Source organism: Phodopus roborovskii, unplaced genomic scaffold, assembly GCF_943737965.1.
Source record: "Phodopus roborovskii unplaced genomic scaffold, PHOROB, whole genome shotgun sequence".
Lineage (NCBI taxonomy): Eukaryota > Metazoa > Chordata > Mammalia > Rodentia > Cricetidae > Phodopus > Phodopus roborovskii.
In genome coordinates this window covers 33,335,934-33,355,242 of record NW_026126433.1, presented here as the reverse complement: position 1 = coordinate 33,355,242, position 19,309 = coordinate 33,335,934, and the positions used below count along the sequence as shown (strand labels likewise).

Here is a 19,309-nt window from a genome sequence, read left to right as displayed (position 1 = left end):
AAAATGATTGATTGTGAATTACAAGTAAGGCAGGGGAAAATACTGAAATATTTTTTGTTGTTTTTTTTTTTTTTTTTTTTTGAAACAGGATTTTTCTGTTTAGGCTTGACCATTTTGGAATTCACTCTGTAGACCTCGAACTTAACAAAGATCCACCTGCCTCTGCCTCCTGAGTGTGAAATATTGTCATATTTTTTAAAGAAAATTTGTAAAAGTACAGTAAAACTTCAGTGAAATGGCCTAATTCATAGTTTTGCTGAATGTAACAGTATTAGATTCACTATGAACAGAAATCTAATGTTAGAGAAGACACACTTAGAAAAATAACTTAAAATCTTATTTTTATCAAACCAAATAGTGATTTAATTTTGTGCTTTAATTTCAGTAGTGTTTTAGACCTAGGTACACTCACAGATCAGTCAACAGTTGGGTGTATGTGATTTAAGATAAATAGCTAGGATGGCCTTGGCCTCTCAGTCCTACTGTTTTGGCCTCGTATGTACTGGGATTAAAATTATGTGACATTGTGTTATATTTAAAAATAATTTTTGAAAACATTCTGTAGATCTGCAAAGCATTCTTCTTTGGGAGGGGTGGTTAGGCTTTGTTTCAATGCCACTGTTAGCATTTTAAATTTACATTTAGTTGGTTAAATACTGGACTGTCATTTTGTCTCTCCTTTTTTAGTGAAATAGAAAAATCTGGTACTTTGTCTCTAGCCAAGCCTGGTGAAACGGAGCAGTCTGAAGCTGACTGTGATGCTGGTGAAGCTCCTGATGGAAACGCTCCAGTTGAAGAGCCTGCTTTTGTCAGTCCACCTGAAAGGTGGGTGTGAGCAGTTGTTTTTAGTGTGATTCTTTTGTTAACTTTGTTTTTATCATGACTGTTTTGCTGTGTAGACCACCCAGGTTAGCTTGGAACTTAATGTGTGACCCAGGCAGGCCTCAAACACAGGGTCCTTGTGACTCATCTTTCCAGATGCCGGGACTCCAGGCCTACACCACCACAACTGATTGTGATAGGACTCTATAATAACTGTGATGTGATTTTCTTTCTTTCTTCTCTTCCTTCCTTCCTTCCTTCCCTTTCTTTTCTTTCCTTCTTACTCCAGGCCTGCACCACCACATCTAATTGTGATAAGAAACTGTGACTTTCTTCCTTCCTTCCTTTCTTTCTTTCTTTTAAGGTGTTTGGTGTTTTATGTCTGGAACTTTGTCTTTGTGCTTCTAAGTTTTCTTTGCATGTGATAATCAATGATTGTATAAAACTTGTTATCCAGCTAAAATATATTTAATATATCTTTTGCTTTTAAACAGCCTTGTTGGCCAGCATATAGAGAATGTGTCATCTTCACATGGCAAGGAAAAAGTAACAAAATCAGAATTTGAATCAAAAGTTTCAGTGAGTGAACAAGATGGTGGTGATCCAAAGTCTGGGTTGAATGCTTCAGATTCTTTAAAAAATAAGGTGAGTTAAAAACATTGGCTGTCTCCTACCATTATGTAATACACGTTAGTATTAGAACCTTGGAAAAATTATTAATCATATTTGTTATAAAATTAGGGACATTTTTCATAAAACATATAAATTCTCCTCCTTTATATAGCAAGTAGTTACTTTATGATGTTCTGACTAGTATTTATATATATTGGTGCTCTGGTATAGATTCTCTCGGGTTTTATATATAATTGCACAACTTTCTGCCTACCAATAGCTATTTGGGGCCATATAAGTATAAAGTCCTTGCTTAAGCAGTATTTTGGAGCTTTACTAGATGCCGCAAACATTAAATTGAAGAATATCATTTAATTCAGTAAGGACAAATATGCTTCTTAGTTAGAATATTTTAAGGGCTCATTTTTATTTTTGTTACTTATATGCAAGTTGCAACTAGATGCTAAACTTCTGTCTTGAAATGTTATAAAGAGGGACTTTTATCATAGCAAAGCAGTTGTCTTTACTCTTTCTGAATTCCACTTTAACTGCAGAGAAGAGGAAGTAAATTTCCTGAGGAACCATTTTGAACCATTCATTACCCAGCAACTTAGGTTCCCCTCTGGTAAGGAAAACTAAGTAAAAGAGATGACGATACCTTTATCAACTTGAAAGCAAAATAAATTAAATGAAATAATAATTTAAAGTGTGAACCACACCACACATTTTCATTCATTCCTTTTAGTTTGTGATGTTCTATTCTTTTTAGTGAATTTTCACTAAACTTCCTAACCTGTATTTCAGAGCTTTATACTATTTATAAGACTCTCTATGTTGTTTCCTAGAAACATAGGAGCTTGGTTTTCTATAGTCTAGTATCTTAAAAGAACTCATTTTAATTTTCTCAGTGAAACCAGATCAAGTGTTGGTAAGGTTCATTTGTCAAATATCAGACCCAAAGTAAAAATAGGCACAATATTAAAACATGTCTCCTGCTAGGAGGTGGCAGTGCACTTGGGAAGCAGAAGCAGGTGAATCTCTGTGAGTTCAAGGTCAGCCTCATCTACCAATAGCTAGTTCCAGGATAGCTAGGTCTACACAGAGAAACCCCATCTGGAAAGCCAAAAAAGAAAAAAAAAAGTCTCCTTTGAGCTCTTTCAGTATCAAGTATAAATTGAAGCTTGGCAGCCAGGTCTGTCCTAAATTTTCTTCTTATCTAGTAGTCAACTACATTACCTAAGGCCTTAAATGGCATCCCTGTGCTGTTAATAGACAAAAGAATGAAATCTTAATTATGTGTATAATTACCTCCTGAACAAATTAGTACTCCAGAAAGACTGTCAGAGATAACGCGTAAGTATCCAATTCAGAATAATTTACAGAATAATTCAGAATGTAAGTTACTTTGATTTCCAGTGAAAGCAGACCTTTACGGGAGCTATCAGTTAAAAGATTTGCAGGACTGACACTGACACAATCACACAGTGTTTTAGAAAGTGGTTCCATTTGTAGATAGTGCATTAGAAATTGATTTTTATGGTTTTGTTTAGATCTCTTAATTGGTGAGGAACTTTGTTACCTGGAACTCAAAGAATATATACTTATTCCTTTTGGTTTTGGTTTTTTTTTTTTTTTTTTTTGGGTGCGGGGTCCTTATTATCTTAGCCAAGTGAATTTTTATAATTACTTATTTACCAGAGTTAGTTCTCTAAATAGACTTTGTAAATAAACACATTAAGTTTCTTTTTGTTTTTGTAATACACAAGTGGTTAACCTATGGAATGAATAGGTAAATAATAAAAGTGGAAAAATAAGAATTCTGCTTAAGAAGAAAAAAGGTAGTGTGCCCTTTCTTGGTAACAGCTCCTCTTCAAACAATGCTATTATGCATTTGGAGATTTAAAAATTTTTCATTTCAGGACTTTGAAACAGTATGTTCTGACATTCTTTATGTAGATTTTTACTCAATGTTGACTTTGAGATTTGTCTCTTGTTACTGCTTGATTTTTCTGTTACAATTATTCATTTGAGGAATATTTAAGTTTCTGATTTCCTTATATTAGAAGTAGTGCTGCACTATGCAATTAATTACACACATTAAAAAAACACATACATGCATTTTTACTGATGAATTACTGGGTATGTACATCTTGCTAATACTATATTTTAAGATTCCTTCAGCACTTTGCTGAATTATAAAATTTTTTTCTGTATTCTTTTAAAGTATAATAATCTTGGGCATTTTAAAATTACATTTTAAAATCTACTTAAAATTTTTTGTGCATATAATACTGTTCCTGATTTTGTAAAAACAATGTTATATATCTAAAATTACTCCTTTGATAAGTTGGGGTATACATGTTAACTTTATTTTAAGGTGGTTGAATGAGTACTGAATTTGCTGAGGATGTAGCATTTTGTTTTGTTTTTAAATAATTTGTGTTTCTATAACTAAGTTTGAAGGAATACATTTTGTAATGCTTGAAGTTTCACTTTTTGTATATGAACTTGAACTTTTAAATAAATTAATATTTCATCTTAAATAGTTTTAATTGTAAAATTAAACTTTTTTAGTGTTATAGAAACATTTGTGCTTACCTTCATTATTAATCTTAAAACATTGAATTTTTTTTTTTTTTTTCAGAGCTCTGACTATACTGATTATAAAAAGCCAGGAGAAACTGACCCTGCACTGGTCACAAGTCCCAAAGACCCAGAAGATATACCAACATTTGATGAGTGGAAAAAGAAAGTTATGGAAGTAGAAAAAGAAAAAAGTAAGGAAGCACTGTGATTCTATTAAAATTTGTTTTCTAATTTTTTAATTATTTGAAGGAGTGGTTTAGATATGTTTTTTTCTCTTTTTAAATAGTAAAATAAAATTTCTAAAAACTTCAGATTTACCACATTGCTGCTGATTACCTGCCACTTACTGGTGGTATACTGTTTTAATTAAATTCCATTCTTAGAGATTGTCCACTGATAGTGAAATAAGAGAGTAATACTGTCATTCCCAGTTTATGGGGGAAAAAAACTTGGACATGGAAAAGCTTGGTCAGAAAGCTTTAAACTTTTTGTATGGTAATTCTGAGTTAAGAATTCTTGATGTGGGAATTGGAAGTAGAAAGAATAAAAATTAAGGCTTTATTCTCATGGAAAATCTTTATATTCTTAGACATAGCTCAGGTAATATGAATTTTTGAAGTTTATTCCAAATGTGTTAAAGCATTTTGAATTTCTAATTTGTTAGTTTTGAGATAGGGTCTCTCTATGTGACCTTGGTAGTAAGCCTTGAGCTGACTTGAAGTACAAGCTGGCTTCAAACTCATGGCAATCCTCTTTGCCTGATAGTCAAATGCCGGGAGTATAAGCATGTGCCACTATGCCTGGCTTGAGTTTTCTCATGTATTTTTAAGCTGTATTTTTAGGAGTTAAAACCTGTCCTTTCTGGAAAGCCTGTTAACTTTTGAGATCATTGTGTTTGTTGCTGGGGGTATTTTTAACTATAACCATTATATATATGTTTATAATGAGATTTGTCTACAGGTCAGTCATTGCATCCATCTTCTAATGGAGGTCCACATGCCACCAAAAAGGTCCAGAAAAATAGAAATAATTATGCCTCAGTAGAATGTGGTGCCAAAATTTTGGCAGCTAATCCAGAAGCCAAGGTACTTAAAGTATATAAATTCTTTTCAACAGAAATGTAGAAACTAGTGACTTTATTAAAAATAGATGTTATGATGCTAATTATTCTTTAATGTGAGTTATTTTTCAACCCTACTAAATAATATAAAACTATATTATTAAATACTTTATAATGTCAATTTTTGGTTATATTGGTTGGTAATATTACACCCTTAAAATATCTCTTAATAATCTTATTTAGCGTTTAAAATAGCTAATGAAGTTTATTTTTCCTTTATAATAACAGACATTGTAAATTTCAAAAGGATGATTGAAATAAGGCTAATTAATGCTATAGCTTTTAATGGAAAATTTTAACCATTTGTTTTTTTCCCCTTAAGTATTCTACCTTAGGCTTATTTTAAAAGTCTAAAATAAAGAAATCTTACAAAATTTTAGAATTGAAATATTTTTAAACTGTTTCTTTAATATATTTTCTTTGCCTCAAAATAGAGCACATCTGCTATTCTTATAGAAAATATGGACCTTTATATGTTGAATCCTTGCAGCACTAAAATTTGGTAAGTAATGTAAAATTTTACAAAGAAATTTTGTATGTGTACATCTTTGTTGGGGAAGATTAATATTGTTTTGAAATTTAATAAGCATTTATAATTGATTAGTATTGATATTATTCCAAATTGAGAACAAAATGCTTTTCCTTTTAAGGAGGTAACAAAAATGCTAACATTGACAGACAGACCTGATCAAAAGTACTGTTGGAGAAGTTTTCTAGAAAGAAATAACTAAAGGAGAAATTCTTAGAAGAGGTAATTCCTGGTCTCAGTCTTGAAGGACACATAGGAAATGGTAGATGATGGAAACACAGTACTTTAAAAGCAGTTTAGTAACAACAACAATAAAGGTAAAATTAGAATATGAGAGGGGAAGCCAGAGCATTAGTCTAGCTACACAATCAGACCATTTATGCTGTATGTACTCAGTTTGACAATATGCATGTCTCTCTGTCTGTCTCTCTCTGTCTCTGTCTCTGTCTCTGTCTCTCTCTCTCTCTCTCTCTCTCTCACACACACACACACACACACACACACACACACACGTGTGGTTGGAGGCATGGTGTGTTTTCTTTACTCATTCTCCACTTTGTGTATTGAGGCAGTGTCTCTCAGTTGAACCCAGAGTTTGCTGATTCCATTAGTCTGGATAGCTGGCTTGCTCATCAGATTTTCTGGGATCACTGGCAGCTGTCACACTTATTCAACTTTTACCTGAGCTGGGGATCTAAACAATGGCTCTCAAACTTGCCTAGCAATCACTTCCCTGCTGCTCCAGTTTAAATTTGTAAGCTTTAAAAAACAAAAACAAAAAAAAAAGACATGTAGGCTAACATTAAAGAAGTGACATTTCATTAGCATTTCAAGAAAGCTTTTCATCAAAGAATGGCCAACAAGAAAATGCAGTTGAAGTAGGGAAATGAGATGGAAGACTGTTATAACCTCGGTCTGAAATCATGTCCTTGAGTGTATAATTGGCAATTTGGAGAGGAATCTATCTGAAAGACATTTAGGTATGGAGAAAAGTAAGCCATCTAAGAAAAACTCATTTTGACTTCACTGCTTATAATTTTTTGATTAATGAATACTAGACATTGCAACAGTTTTACAGGGGAAATAGTACACTTTTATTACAATTTTGTTTATTTTTATTATTTGATACTGTGTAGTCCTAGCTCTCCTGGAACTTGCTCTATAGACCAGACTAGCCTTGAACTCACTAATGCTGGGATAAAAGGCGTGCACCACCACTATCTGGCTTATTACAATATTTTATTGTTCATAAGTTGATGTTGAAAAGCCATTTGAGGGGACTGGAGGTCTGGCTCAGAGGTTAGGAGTGCTTACTCTTTCTTCAGAAGACCTATATTTAGTTCCCAGCACCTAAATGACTGCTCACAACCATCTGTAACTCCAGTCCCAAGAGCTCCAACAGTCCCTTCTGGCCTCTGGGAAGCAAGCAAACATGTAGTGCATTACATAGGAATATACATGTTTGTGTTACAAGCACTTTACCAACTAAGCCATGTTCCCAGTCCCTTTATAGTGTCTTAATTATACTTTTAACTTGTTATTGGTATCTCTGACATTGTTTCTTACATTGTGTTTAGAAAGAATTCTTTCCCCACTTCCTAGTTTCCCTGTTTTTTATTTAGTAATTAGCTTTTTCTTAACTTCAAGACTATTATCACAAAGTTCCCTTACATGCACTTTTGTTACAGTGCGAACAGTTTATCATGTTTGTGTTAACAACACAGTTTAGCCTTACAGATCTTAATATCTAAAAGGACAAATTTTTATGCATTAGGATTTTTTTATGTTGTTCTGCCTCTTATTGGTTATTATTATTTTTAGACTTTTCTTGTTAAACTCATGATTTCCATATGGAGATTTCATCTGAAATTGTATTGAATCTTTAAGTGATGGATACTGAGTTCTCTTATCAGTAAATAAGCCTTATCCTTATTGTCTATCCTTTCCCCACATTTTTCTGAAATTTATTCCTCAGCAGTTTTTGTTACTACTGTAAGCACCTATTTAACTGTTATAAGTAGAGATACAATTATTTATACATTTGTTGTACATATATAAAACTTACATACATACATACAGACAGACAGACAGACAGACAGACAGACAGATAGATAGATAGATAGATAGAGCTGCCTCCTTATATTTTCTGTTGCTAATAATGTCAAGGGGCTTCTATGTAGGAATTCTATATTGTTTTCCTACAAAATAATCCTTTAAAATTGTTAATTCTCCTTATTGCATTTTACCTTTTCATCAACATGATTCCACCTTGAAAATTGTTGAATAGAAAGTGCCAACACACATTCTCAACTCATACTTATATTTTACAGGCAGTGCTGCTAACTTTGCACCTCTGTAATAAAAAAACATACCTAAAAAAAAGCTTAAAAAAAAAAAAAAAAAGGAACAGTTGAAAGGGGAAGGACTTACTTTTACTTCATTTTCAGTTAAGGATCTATTATTTTGAGCCTGAGGCAAGGCAAATTATTTTGGCAGTTAGTCAATGTGTTAGATAAGGCCTTTCACCTCATGATGGACAGATAGTAGAGACAGGTGAAAAGTTTGTCAGAAAAGATATAGCCTCCTAAAACACAGTCCCTACTTTCTTCAAGTTTGCCCTGTGTCCTGCTATTTCATTCAGCTCTAAATTCATCAGTAGATAAATCCATTGATGAAGTTAAGGCCCTTATATCCAGTCACCTTTTAGAAATATAGTAACTGACAGCTAAGTCTGTGTGTAATCCTTACATTGGGAGTTGTGGATTTAAACTTTAGCAGTTTTTGATAAATTACATATTGTAGAATAAATTTGTCTGCATAGTTTTAAAGTTTTATAATACAGTTTTTATAGTATTGTCTTTCTTGCTTTAGGGATCGTCTCTTTTAAAACTAGTATTTGTTTATTCCTTCAGCCATCTCTTCCTCTTTCATGAATTTTCTTAAATCATGTATATTCTTTAGATTTGTAAGATTCCTGAACTATGGATGCTTAATAGAATATATTGAAATTGAACTTATACTAATAGCTTTATGCAACATTCTTTTAAATTTATACATTGTTCTCTCTGAGAAAACATGAGAGGTACAACAGGTATAGGTATAATGAAAGGTTAACAAAAAATTTGATAAGGTCTAATCACCAGCATACTAGTATTTTGTGTAATATTAGGCTTCTTATTGGGGATATGCAGTTTTAGAATTATGTTTTCTAAGTGAATTGATTTGATGATGAATTTACCTAAAATAATATCTTTGTATATACCATTAATTATATCAGTGAGCATATATTAATAGTTTTATCTTCAAAATAGGAAAATATTCTATATAAAAAAATGAGAAATGAGAAATTCGTTTTTTCTCTATACTGTATTTTGGGTTTCTTCACTACAAATAAAGCAAAAAGTCTATTTTTAGTTCTCATGCATCCTTCAAGGATTTTCACAGGGTAGTTTAGAAAATATTCAGGCTTTAGTACCAGATAAATATTCTGATTTGAACCTCACTGTTTAGTAGCTATGCAACTGTTATTTGGGGTTTTTAACAGAGACAAAGGAACCATTCTTTAAATAAGATTAACTGTCTTCTCACTTAAAAATCCACGCTGGATGGTAGCACAGGGGTCTGCAAAGAACAGAGAAAGGACCCACACACCTTCTGTCACCATTCCTTGACATTCTCTAGGGTCTTTTCTCTGCCTGTGTTGCTGTAATGATTTCTTCTTAGCACATTCACATATGAGTCTGTGAGGTGGATAAAGCCAAATGGAGAACTAATAGCATTTTTGTTTGTTTGAAGACTTGACCTGAAAGTTAAAATTGGCACTTGTGGTTACAACCCATTACCTAAAATCAAGAAACATAAAGTCTGTGACAGGGAGCCATATTCTAGCTACAGCTTAGAGAGATCCTGTTATTAAAAGAAGAAAAAGATAGTCAATTACTGTCAAGTGATTCTATAGACATAATATCCTTTGAATTTGGTTGTGAGTCCAAATGTAATTGTCTAATGAGGTATCCAAATCAGAGTAAGCATTTGATAAATGTTACTTGACTTTCTTCATGACCTTTCTCTGAAGCCTGTATGTTTGGTCTTTTACCATCTCCTGACACTTTAGTTCTATTTTTCTCCTAAATTAAACACTGTTAATTTTAATATCTTTGATTTTATTTGAGGCTAGCAATATGACTCAGTGTGTTAAGCACTTGTTTGCCAAGCATGGTGACCTGAGTTCATTCAACAGCCAACATGGTGGGGGGGGGGCTGTAGGTTGCTCTCTAGCATACATACGTTATGGTATTCATGTGCCCACACATATGCACATTGAATGATTGAATGAGAATAATAAAAAAATTAAATTGCATTTGGTGAAAAAAATTGATTAGAACAGATTGGAATGCTAGCCATGAATTTCTTTTTTTTCTGCAATTGTTATATGTAGTTTTGTTTCTATGTCTGTGGAAACATACTTTTACTACCTTGTTTTTTTTCCTAAGTAGTTGTAATGTGGCATCTTACCTTATCAGTAGGATTCTTACATTCTCCCCTTTTTGGTGGGGTAGGGTGTCTTTAAGTAATAGGAATTGAACTATTGGCCTTAATCTTAATAGACATTAGTTGATTCATAGTCTGGGAAGACCATAATTTTTTAATCCTTTGGCTTAATAAATATTAAGACAAACATTTTTGTTTCTTTTCAATAACCTCTGCAAAATGTTAATGCAAGGGTGGAAATTTGGGGCAATGTTGCCTTCAGATTGCTGAATCAAAGAAAGGTTTTCATACTCAGATTATTCTTGTCAGCTTATAACATACCAGGATGTTTTTAGTAAAATTATTTTATTAAAACAAAGGTAATTTTAAGAATATCATAGGAGCAAACACCAATGTTCCTTTCTTATTAGTCAGTGCTTTTCCTGATCAAGGCATTTTCACCACTGGATAAGTTGGGTTACAAACACTACTCCTTTGTTACATTTTAGTAACTTGTGGATGTCTAGTTTATACAGATATTTAATATGAACTGCTCATATGGGTTTATGTAAATAATTGTCTTATTTTCTTTTTAAAGGTTTGTTATTGAACTTTGTGAGCCAATTCAAGTAAAACAGTTTGATATTGCAAATTACGAATTATTTTCTTCTACTCCCAAAGACTTTCTGGTTTCTATCAGTGACAGGTAAATTCTTAAACTATTTTTTAGAGTTCATGATAGAATTTCAGAATAAAAATTAAATGTACATGCCAGTCTGTTGTCTTCTATCATTTTAGTTTATTTTAATGTCAGTTTGTAGTAATATTTTAATTGTGGGCGCTTGTTTTATCTTAGTACTTATTTTAGCTCTTGAAATACATAACTATTATGTTATTCCCTCATAAGCTGAAGACTCATCGGGAGTTAGCTTGCTTAAGACACATGATTGGTTATTTAGGAGAAGCAAGATTCCAATCTGAAACTATGAGAATATATATACATACACATATATATATATACATATATATATATATGTATATATATATGTGTATGTATATATATATATATATATATATATATATATATATATATACACTTTCAGATAATTCTTTAAGACCTATTAAACACATGCTTCATATAATATCATGATGTCTATTTTTGGTGAAGTGTTTTAATAACTTTTTACTTACATGGTTATGGTAGAAATGAAAATCTAAGACATTTTGAAAGAGAACTTGATTCTGCTTCTGGTATCCAGAACTTATTATTCTTAGCACTTTAATATATTCCTCAGCCTTTCCTGTATATCTTTTTCTTCTGTTAAAATGTGCATCTGTTTATTTCTTACATCCTGAGAATATTTTGTCTTTAAGCATAGCAATTTTAATTGGAATTTAACTTTATTTCCACAGTAGGGGTGTTTATTTGCTCCATAAGTACATTAGTGTGCCAGTGATTTGCCTAAGGGAATGTGACTCCACTGTGCTGCTGTCATTGATTATCAAAGAGTTCCAGTGGTCTTTCTTCCTCTTCTTAACAGTCATCATTTTATCTGTACAGCCTTTAAAAGCAATTCTCAAAATTTCTTGAAAATTCCATCTACTGTTTTGATATTAACCCCCCTTGTTTTTACATTATTCCCTTCAATATTGTATGTGTTGGATGGTCATACCTAGCTCTGAAAATTAAAGTATGCATAGTTTTGAAAGATGAGAAGAGAGAACTCAGTATTTTGAACTTTTTAATTGTTATAAACAGTAACAGGTTTAGAGTTTGAATACTCTAAAAAAAGAATTAGCTGTATAGGATATCTGTTTAAATGTAGCAAAACTGTTTTTTCTAGCCTACTTTCTATTTTGCATACATTTCTTCATCACATTCATTGTTAGTGCTTGTGTGTAATGGCATCTTCCTTCTTTCTCCCAGTATCTCTTGGTTACTTTTGCTCTGTTCCTATTTTTGTCTTCCCTTAATGTGATTTTTCAAATAATCCTTTCCCAGTGAAGTAGAACTTGTCAGTTTTAAAAAAATTAATTCAGGGGCCTGTTTTATTTATATTCTGTGTGTTTAACATGAGAAGAAAAACTATACACAATACATTTATTTTTATGTTTTCAGATATCCCACAAATAAATGGATTAAACTAGGTACTTTTCATGGTAGAGATGAGCGGAATGTCCAGAGCTTCCCTCTGGATGAACAGATGTATGCAAAATATGTGAAGGTAATCTTTATGCATATAGAACTATGTCCTATAATGAAAATATTTTAGTTATTCACCCTGCTTGTTTAGAAATCAGAGAAATCAAAAGGAAATTTATAGCTTAACACTTTAATTAAATATTTCTTACTAGGCCATATTATTTTATGAGACCACTGTTATTCTGACATTTTTTTGTATTATTGATAATATAGACCAAACAACTTATTTCTGGCTCTAATAAAATGCCAAATTATTTCTTGTTTTTGTGGGCACTTTGTTTTGTTTTGAGGCAGAGTCTCATGTAGCTCACCCTGGCCTAACCGGGTACCATGAAGTACATAGTGCAGCCCATGTCCAGCATGCTTTATAGTCTATAAATTGTCATCTACCTGGTATTGTATTCTGTTTTGAAACTTAAAACATGGCTGTCATTGGAATCTTTTAAGTAGGTCTAATTTGTTTTTAATTTTCAAAAATCTGATTCCTAGATGTTGATTCAAGTTTACTATCAATTTATTTATGGCTCCTCTTTTTATAATTAAAGTGAAATATTCTAGGTCCATTTAGCAGTTTCACTTAAAAATTTAAACACTTAAATGTTCCCATTACTTCCTTCACCCAGCTCTCAGTCTTGAGTTGAATTTAAATAATATATGGAAGTTTCTGTGCCTCTCATTCCCAACTCCTTTTTTCTTTAATAGAAAATAGTAGACACATCTTCAAGTACCATAATGTCAATAATAAGGCCTTTTGGAATTGCAGAACTTCTAATTTCTGTTCATTATTCTTTAACTATTAAGAACTCACAGTTACTTAATTTTGTCTTCTGGGATTTTACTCTTTCTGTTTAAAGCATGACAAATTGATTTCTACACATGTGTAAACTTGTAGTATTCCTAATTTCAGTATAAAAGTGCTTGGTTCTATATTGAAAATGCAGTTGACATTTTCAGTATAAAAGTTGCCACGTAAAACTCTACTTTTATGGAGAGACTATATAGAATGTTTATGAATTGTCTTATTTGAAGAACCCTCTTTAGTAAAGACAGTTGTAAAAACTATTTGCTTGTGATTCTTAAAGTGGTGAATGCTATATGTGCATACAAATTCCTACTTGAGTTTCTGCTCCTCTAAAGGAACCAAATATAATTATACCAATTAGTTTTTAAAACTTGCATTTTGTAAGTGAAGCATCTTTCATGTAAAAAATTTATACTTTCCCTGAAACACATTTGCTACAATATTTTAAAATCACCAAAAACACTTCATAATAAACTAATTTGTTTATTAATATATACACTTATCTGTATATATTTACATGGCTGCCATATTTACCATTGGTTTTAGAATCCTTATTAATCTATCAGAAAATAGAGGCAGTGGCTTTAAAGATATTTCACTGTATTATCTTAAAGCTAATCTATTACATGTAATCAGATTATGCTTTTAAGTTGTTATGGTAAAAAATGAAAATTATGGCTTTTGTTTCTGCAAAGAATTAAGAGTACTACAATGTTACCTGTTGCTTTCTACGCTTACTTCATACCATATGGGTGCAGATACTTAAGTTACTTATGGCATGTTACCCAGACTTTGGAACTGATTCCTTTTTCTTTTCCTTTCTCTTGCTTCAGATGTTCATCAAGTACATAAAGGTTAGCAACCTTCTCTTTTGCAATATTGAATAACAGAGCATGGCATATTAATGCATTACAAAAAAAATTCCCAAAGCTTTACAAGTATTGATTTGGGGGAAATGATTTTATTTTTAGAAATACTATAATGAGAAGACTGAGTATACTGTTAAACTTAAGGGTGCCCTGCCAGCTTCCAAGTTCATGTACTTCTATTTTTTAGGTGGAGTTAGTATCACATTTTGGATCAGAGCACTTTTGTCCTTTAAGCCTAATAAGGTAATACAAAACAAAAATATTTCTTGTTTTTAGCAGTGATATTTAAATTTTTTTAAATCTTTTTAAAGTAAAGAGATAATTTTCTTTTTTGTGGAATCAGTATTGTAGAGATATAAGGTATTGAGCCTCCATTTAAATATGTTTTAGAACAATACCAAGATAGTCTGAGATATAAACCTTATTTTTAAATATATTTCTGTTAGCTTACTTTTTTATTTTATTGTGTTGATAATACACAGAGGCACAGATTAATAGAAAATTTTGGTCATTATATTTCTTAAAGCTTTGTTATTTTATGTTTTACTGATGTGGTAGGTGAATATATTATTTGATATGTGAAAGCTAGTGGCCCATAAAGCATTAGCAGAATTAATCTTTGTTACATTTTGCTGAAGTGTTGTGAAGTGATGAGCCTTGGTAGCTTCTGCTTTAATGAAACCTGCAATGAAATTGTTATCAGGGTTTTTGGTACTAGCATGGTGGAAGAGTATGAAGAAATCGCTGACTCCCAGTATCAGTCAGAGCGTCAGGAACTATTTGATGAAGACTATGGTGAGTAATTTTAAATAGGTAACTATTAATGAGTATTAGATTTTTTTTTCCTTTCTTTTTTTTTTTTTTTTTTTTTTTTTTTTTTGTAATCTGGTAGTAATGTGTGAGTTGTGGATTGCATAAATCAACAATTGTGGTCAGTTTAGTTATTTTGTTATTTGTTGTTGTGTGAATCTTCTATTGTGAATGCTTTGTAAGTTACATTCCAAACCCATCAGTGAGTTTTTTATAATTGGGATTCTCTTTTTTAACACTAGCACTATAAATTATGAGTATATCCCAATTTTGAGCATAAGAATCTGTTCTGTTAAACTTCTAAGATACTGAAACAGCAGAAGAAAGCAGAAGTAAGTATTGATTCCTTTGCTTGCATGAGCCTTGGAGCAAGCACATCAAAATCTGAGTCTTTTAGAAGCTCCTTTGAGTAAGAAAGGGAAAGTTTTTAATCCCCTGGCTACTTTGTTTGGTCCAAATAGTGTAAACCATAACTTGAAAAAAAATAAAGTTTCTTTTGACATTTTCCTACAAAAATTACAAAGACATTTGCTAAAGGTTGAAAAAATAGTTGTGCTTAATATTTTTGGTCAGCATTACAATTATTTTCCTTGATTTACATATTTTAAAGGCTTCTGAACCTCTTTATGTGAACATATTTTAGGTTTATAATTAATATTTACTATATAGTACTTTATGTTTCAGTTGACTGGCAAAATATAGGAACTTTATCAATGCTGTTATTAGAACTAGTTCTCATCAAAATTATTTTTATCTTCTTTAAAACAGATTATCCCCTGGATTATAATACTGTGGAGGATAAATCTTCAAAAAATCTTCTTGGTTCTGCTACAAGTGAGTATTAGGGGGTCTCCTACTTATATTATTAAAGCTTCACTCTCTCTTGCTCTCCTTCTGACAGGCTATTTGTTGCCATGTAGTTTAGGGTGCTTAACTGCCAGTATTGTCTTTTGTTAGCTTTTGAAAGGAATAACCATGGAAATGAAATATAGTAGGTGAAAAGGAGGAAAATGTAAGTATCATATGTAATCGAATTTGAGGGACACAATTTCTTTGTAGTGAAGAAAGGGCTATAAATTTCTTGGAGACAAATATTAAGAAAGCAGCACACCAGTAAAAAAAAAAAAAAAAAAATTGTGAGTGAAAGCTTGGTAATCTATGCATATGCCTATTTTGTTTTCAGCTGCAAAATATTAAAGCTGTTTCCTATGTGCACCAATAATAGTAATAAAACATTATGTTGTTTCCAACTAAAGAAATGACTATGATACCTACTTGGCTTAGTTTATTGATATTCCAAACTAATGTGAACCTAGGGCTTGGCTAGCTAAAGATACTTCTAGAAAAATACTACCCACTGGAACATAATTTTTGCAGTGAATACAAAAGTTAACTGTTTTCTATTATTTAGAGATTAAAAACTGAGTAACTCAGTGTTACAGCACACTGAGGCTGTAACAGTGTGCACATCCTTTGGTAGACAGCTTGTGCTGTGTATGTGGAGTTGAGTCAGTCCTTTTTCTTTTCATCTATCCTTTTCTCCTATCTCTCTGTTTCTACGGAGGAGTATAGATTTTAGCAGTCTTCTAAGGATGGGAATAAAAACATTTAAAAAATTTGTGAGAGGAGAATCCATTTATGTAATATTTATTACATATTAGTTCATTATACTTCATTTATATTTGTTTATTTTGTTTTCTTTCATATGTGAAGTATGGTTGTAACACTCAGCTAAAACCTTAGCCTCTGTTGATAATGGTTGATAATAGTTTGAACAACTATTCTCACTTAGGATTCATTGTTATGTTATTGCTGATATAAAAATAGTGCTGTAATACAGCATTATTTTAGGGGTGAAAAATAAGATGATATGTTATATTTCTGAATTTTACTACCATTTCTTAAGTTTGTATTATGTAATAGTCATTATTGTTAATGATGTTGAACTAATTTTGAAGAAACATCTTTTTTTTTTTTTTTTCTTTTTATACATGGAGTTAGAACTAGGCTAAAAGATCTTGGGAGGTAATTAGTTTCTTAGCATAGTTTTAGATAAGGGGAAACCCTGTTTATATCCTGGGTTTTATTTTATTTTTTTTCTTTTTATGGGATTAGTTTGCAGATGCCATTAAACATATAATTGTCAGTATAGGATATCTCCTACTTAGAGTCTTTTCTCTGACCATACACTCTTTAATTATATACAGACTATTATTTTTATTTTGATCCAACTTTTTTTGTCTTTCTCTTTGAGAAATGTGTTTCTTGGTAACACTACTTTTTCTTCTCTTATGGGTCTTGAAAGGCAATCCATTTACCTTTGTGTGTTCTGGGTATTGAAATATTTGCATAGTGAAATGATAGGGACAGGGAGTTGTTACTTGCTCTATAGTATGGAAAATAGCTTCTTGAAATGACTCATGCCTCTTAAAGTTTCAAAATAAGAGAGGTGGTGAAACAAAGTATTTGCTGTCATGAAGTTTCCTGATGGAATCTGTGCAATCTTCTCTGAAGTTGACTTTGAACCTGACTTAGTTATATCCTCTAAGATAGGATAACTAGCAGTGTAAGGAGTTCATACATGTATAGAATTAGTTAGTCTAAAGGACAGGTGTCTAAAAACAGAATGTCCAAGTTTGGCAGTTCTAAATGAATTTGAAACTGGGCTTATTTGGAGTCCAGCATTTTGGTGCTGGAAAGCAGACCTAGGGCTTTGTACGTGCTGGACCAGCTCAGTTACAACACTAAGTTATATGTTACTCTTTAGATTTTTGAAACAAAATCTGTGTAGCCCAGGTTGCTTCAAACTTGTCATCCTTTTGCCTCTACTTCCTAAATACTGAGATTAGAGACATAAACTTTCCCTTTCAAAATTGTATACATAGTCTACAAGACAGAATTTTGTAACTTTAGTCTTAATAGAAAATCCTTTTTCCTTTATCTGTTGTGTATGTATTTCATATTCCTTATTTGAGAAGTATTTCAGTTTAGATTTTGAAATATTTGAGGTGTCTTGAGGCTGGGGTGTAAGTTTAAACATGAAATTCTCTTGTTTTATAGTTTATACACATAGCTTGAAAGTAATTTTATACTTGTATATTTGTAGTATGCCTGAAGTTTGATTATGGTCCATGATATGAAGTCATATTTAAAATTTCCTACTTTTGGAAGTAGGAACTGTTAGTGCTCAAAAATCTGTTTTTGGAGCATTTTGTCTTTCAGGCTTTAGTGTTTTGGAATAGGGACATTTAACCTATAGTTAGTATTCACAGAAGTATACATCATCAGTACACATACCCACTCTATACCTGGACAAGCTTGATACTGTGTAATTTTACTATTACAAAGGAGAAATGGCTGTCTTAGAGCATCATGTGTGCATGCCCGTTCTGGCAGCTCTTATGACTCTTGCTAATATTCTTGAACTAAAACACTTAAATCTTTTACATCAATAAGACTTGTCCCTAATGCTTCTTCTGCTTCATTTGTGCTTGTCTTGTGGACTTGCTAGATGGCCACCTATTTTGATATTCTTATAAGCTTTTCTCTCCTCTCAGATACATGTTTTACATTTTATTGAAATATCCATATCTGCTCAACATAAATGTGTACATACGCTCATTTAGGACAAAATGTAACTTTTAAGTCAATATATTTTAAATTTGATATAGTAAAATATAGTAGTTTGAGCTACCTGTTTACATGATAAGTGGATTTTGTGTTGTGCATGCGTGCGCGCGTGCGCGCGTGTGTGTGTGTTCCTATAAAGAGAGGTGTGTGTGTGTGTGTGTGTGTGTGTGTGTGTGTGTGTGTGTGTGTTCCTATAAAGAGAAGTAGGTATGATTATCCAGAGGGAATGGGGTACACATAGAAGGAGGTAGTGTTTTGGTTGGTTTATCTTGGAATATGGAAGCATTAACAAAAACTCTCCTGTATCTGTATTCTTACAAGAGTTTGTTTTCAGAAGCCAAAATGCCATTGAAGTATTGGAGACTCAACAGTAATGTAGAGGGTTTGGTCCTTAAGGATGTTTCATTCCTAAAGGAATAATGTGGGATACATGACTTGCCCAACTCAGAGAAATTAGGGAAAATTAATCTAGTCTGGAACTGTGTTTGATGTTACTACTTTAGTCATTCTAAGAGATTTTAGTGATTTATGATGAGAAAAGCTGCCCACATTTGGCTCTAAGTGTAGAATGGTCAGAATAGTCTGTTCACAATGTTGTTTTTATGTCAAAAGACCAAAAGAGAAAACAAATAATGTTCTATGAACATAAGGAAATTGTTTATTTTAGTTAGATAAGCTGAGTAGATAGAAATCTTCTCAATTTTTCTTTTTTTTTTTTTAAACTAAGCAATCTTCTAAAATGATGTTCAATGGGTCTTTAAGATTTAGAATACTGTGTCTTATTGTTAAGCCACCAGTAAAATTAAGTTCAAAACAAAATTATGTTCTTTATACAGATTAATGTAGGTGTTCATTG

General features: G+C 32.0%; 1 protein-coding gene across 1 annotated transcript in view; it reads left to right on the top strand.

Annotated features, from left to right (window-relative positions):
• Nucleotides 1-19,309, top strand: part of Suco (SUN domain containing ossification factor) — a 58,222-nt gene that overhangs the window by 18,683 nt on the left and 20,230 nt on the right. Inside the window, 11 exon segments of the mRNA XM_051186091.1 lie at nt 688-825; nt 1,317-1,467; nt 4,079-4,211; nt 4,981-5,105; nt 5,575-5,642; nt 10,738-10,845; nt 12,259-12,364; nt 13,978-13,998; nt 14,201-14,256; nt 14,717-14,808; nt 15,592-15,657. Of these exon segments, the coding sequence (XP_051042048.1) occupies nt 688-825; nt 1,317-1,467; nt 4,079-4,211; nt 4,981-5,105; nt 5,575-5,642; nt 10,738-10,845; nt 12,259-12,364; nt 13,978-13,998; nt 14,201-14,256; nt 14,717-14,808; nt 15,592-15,657 (1,064 nt within the window).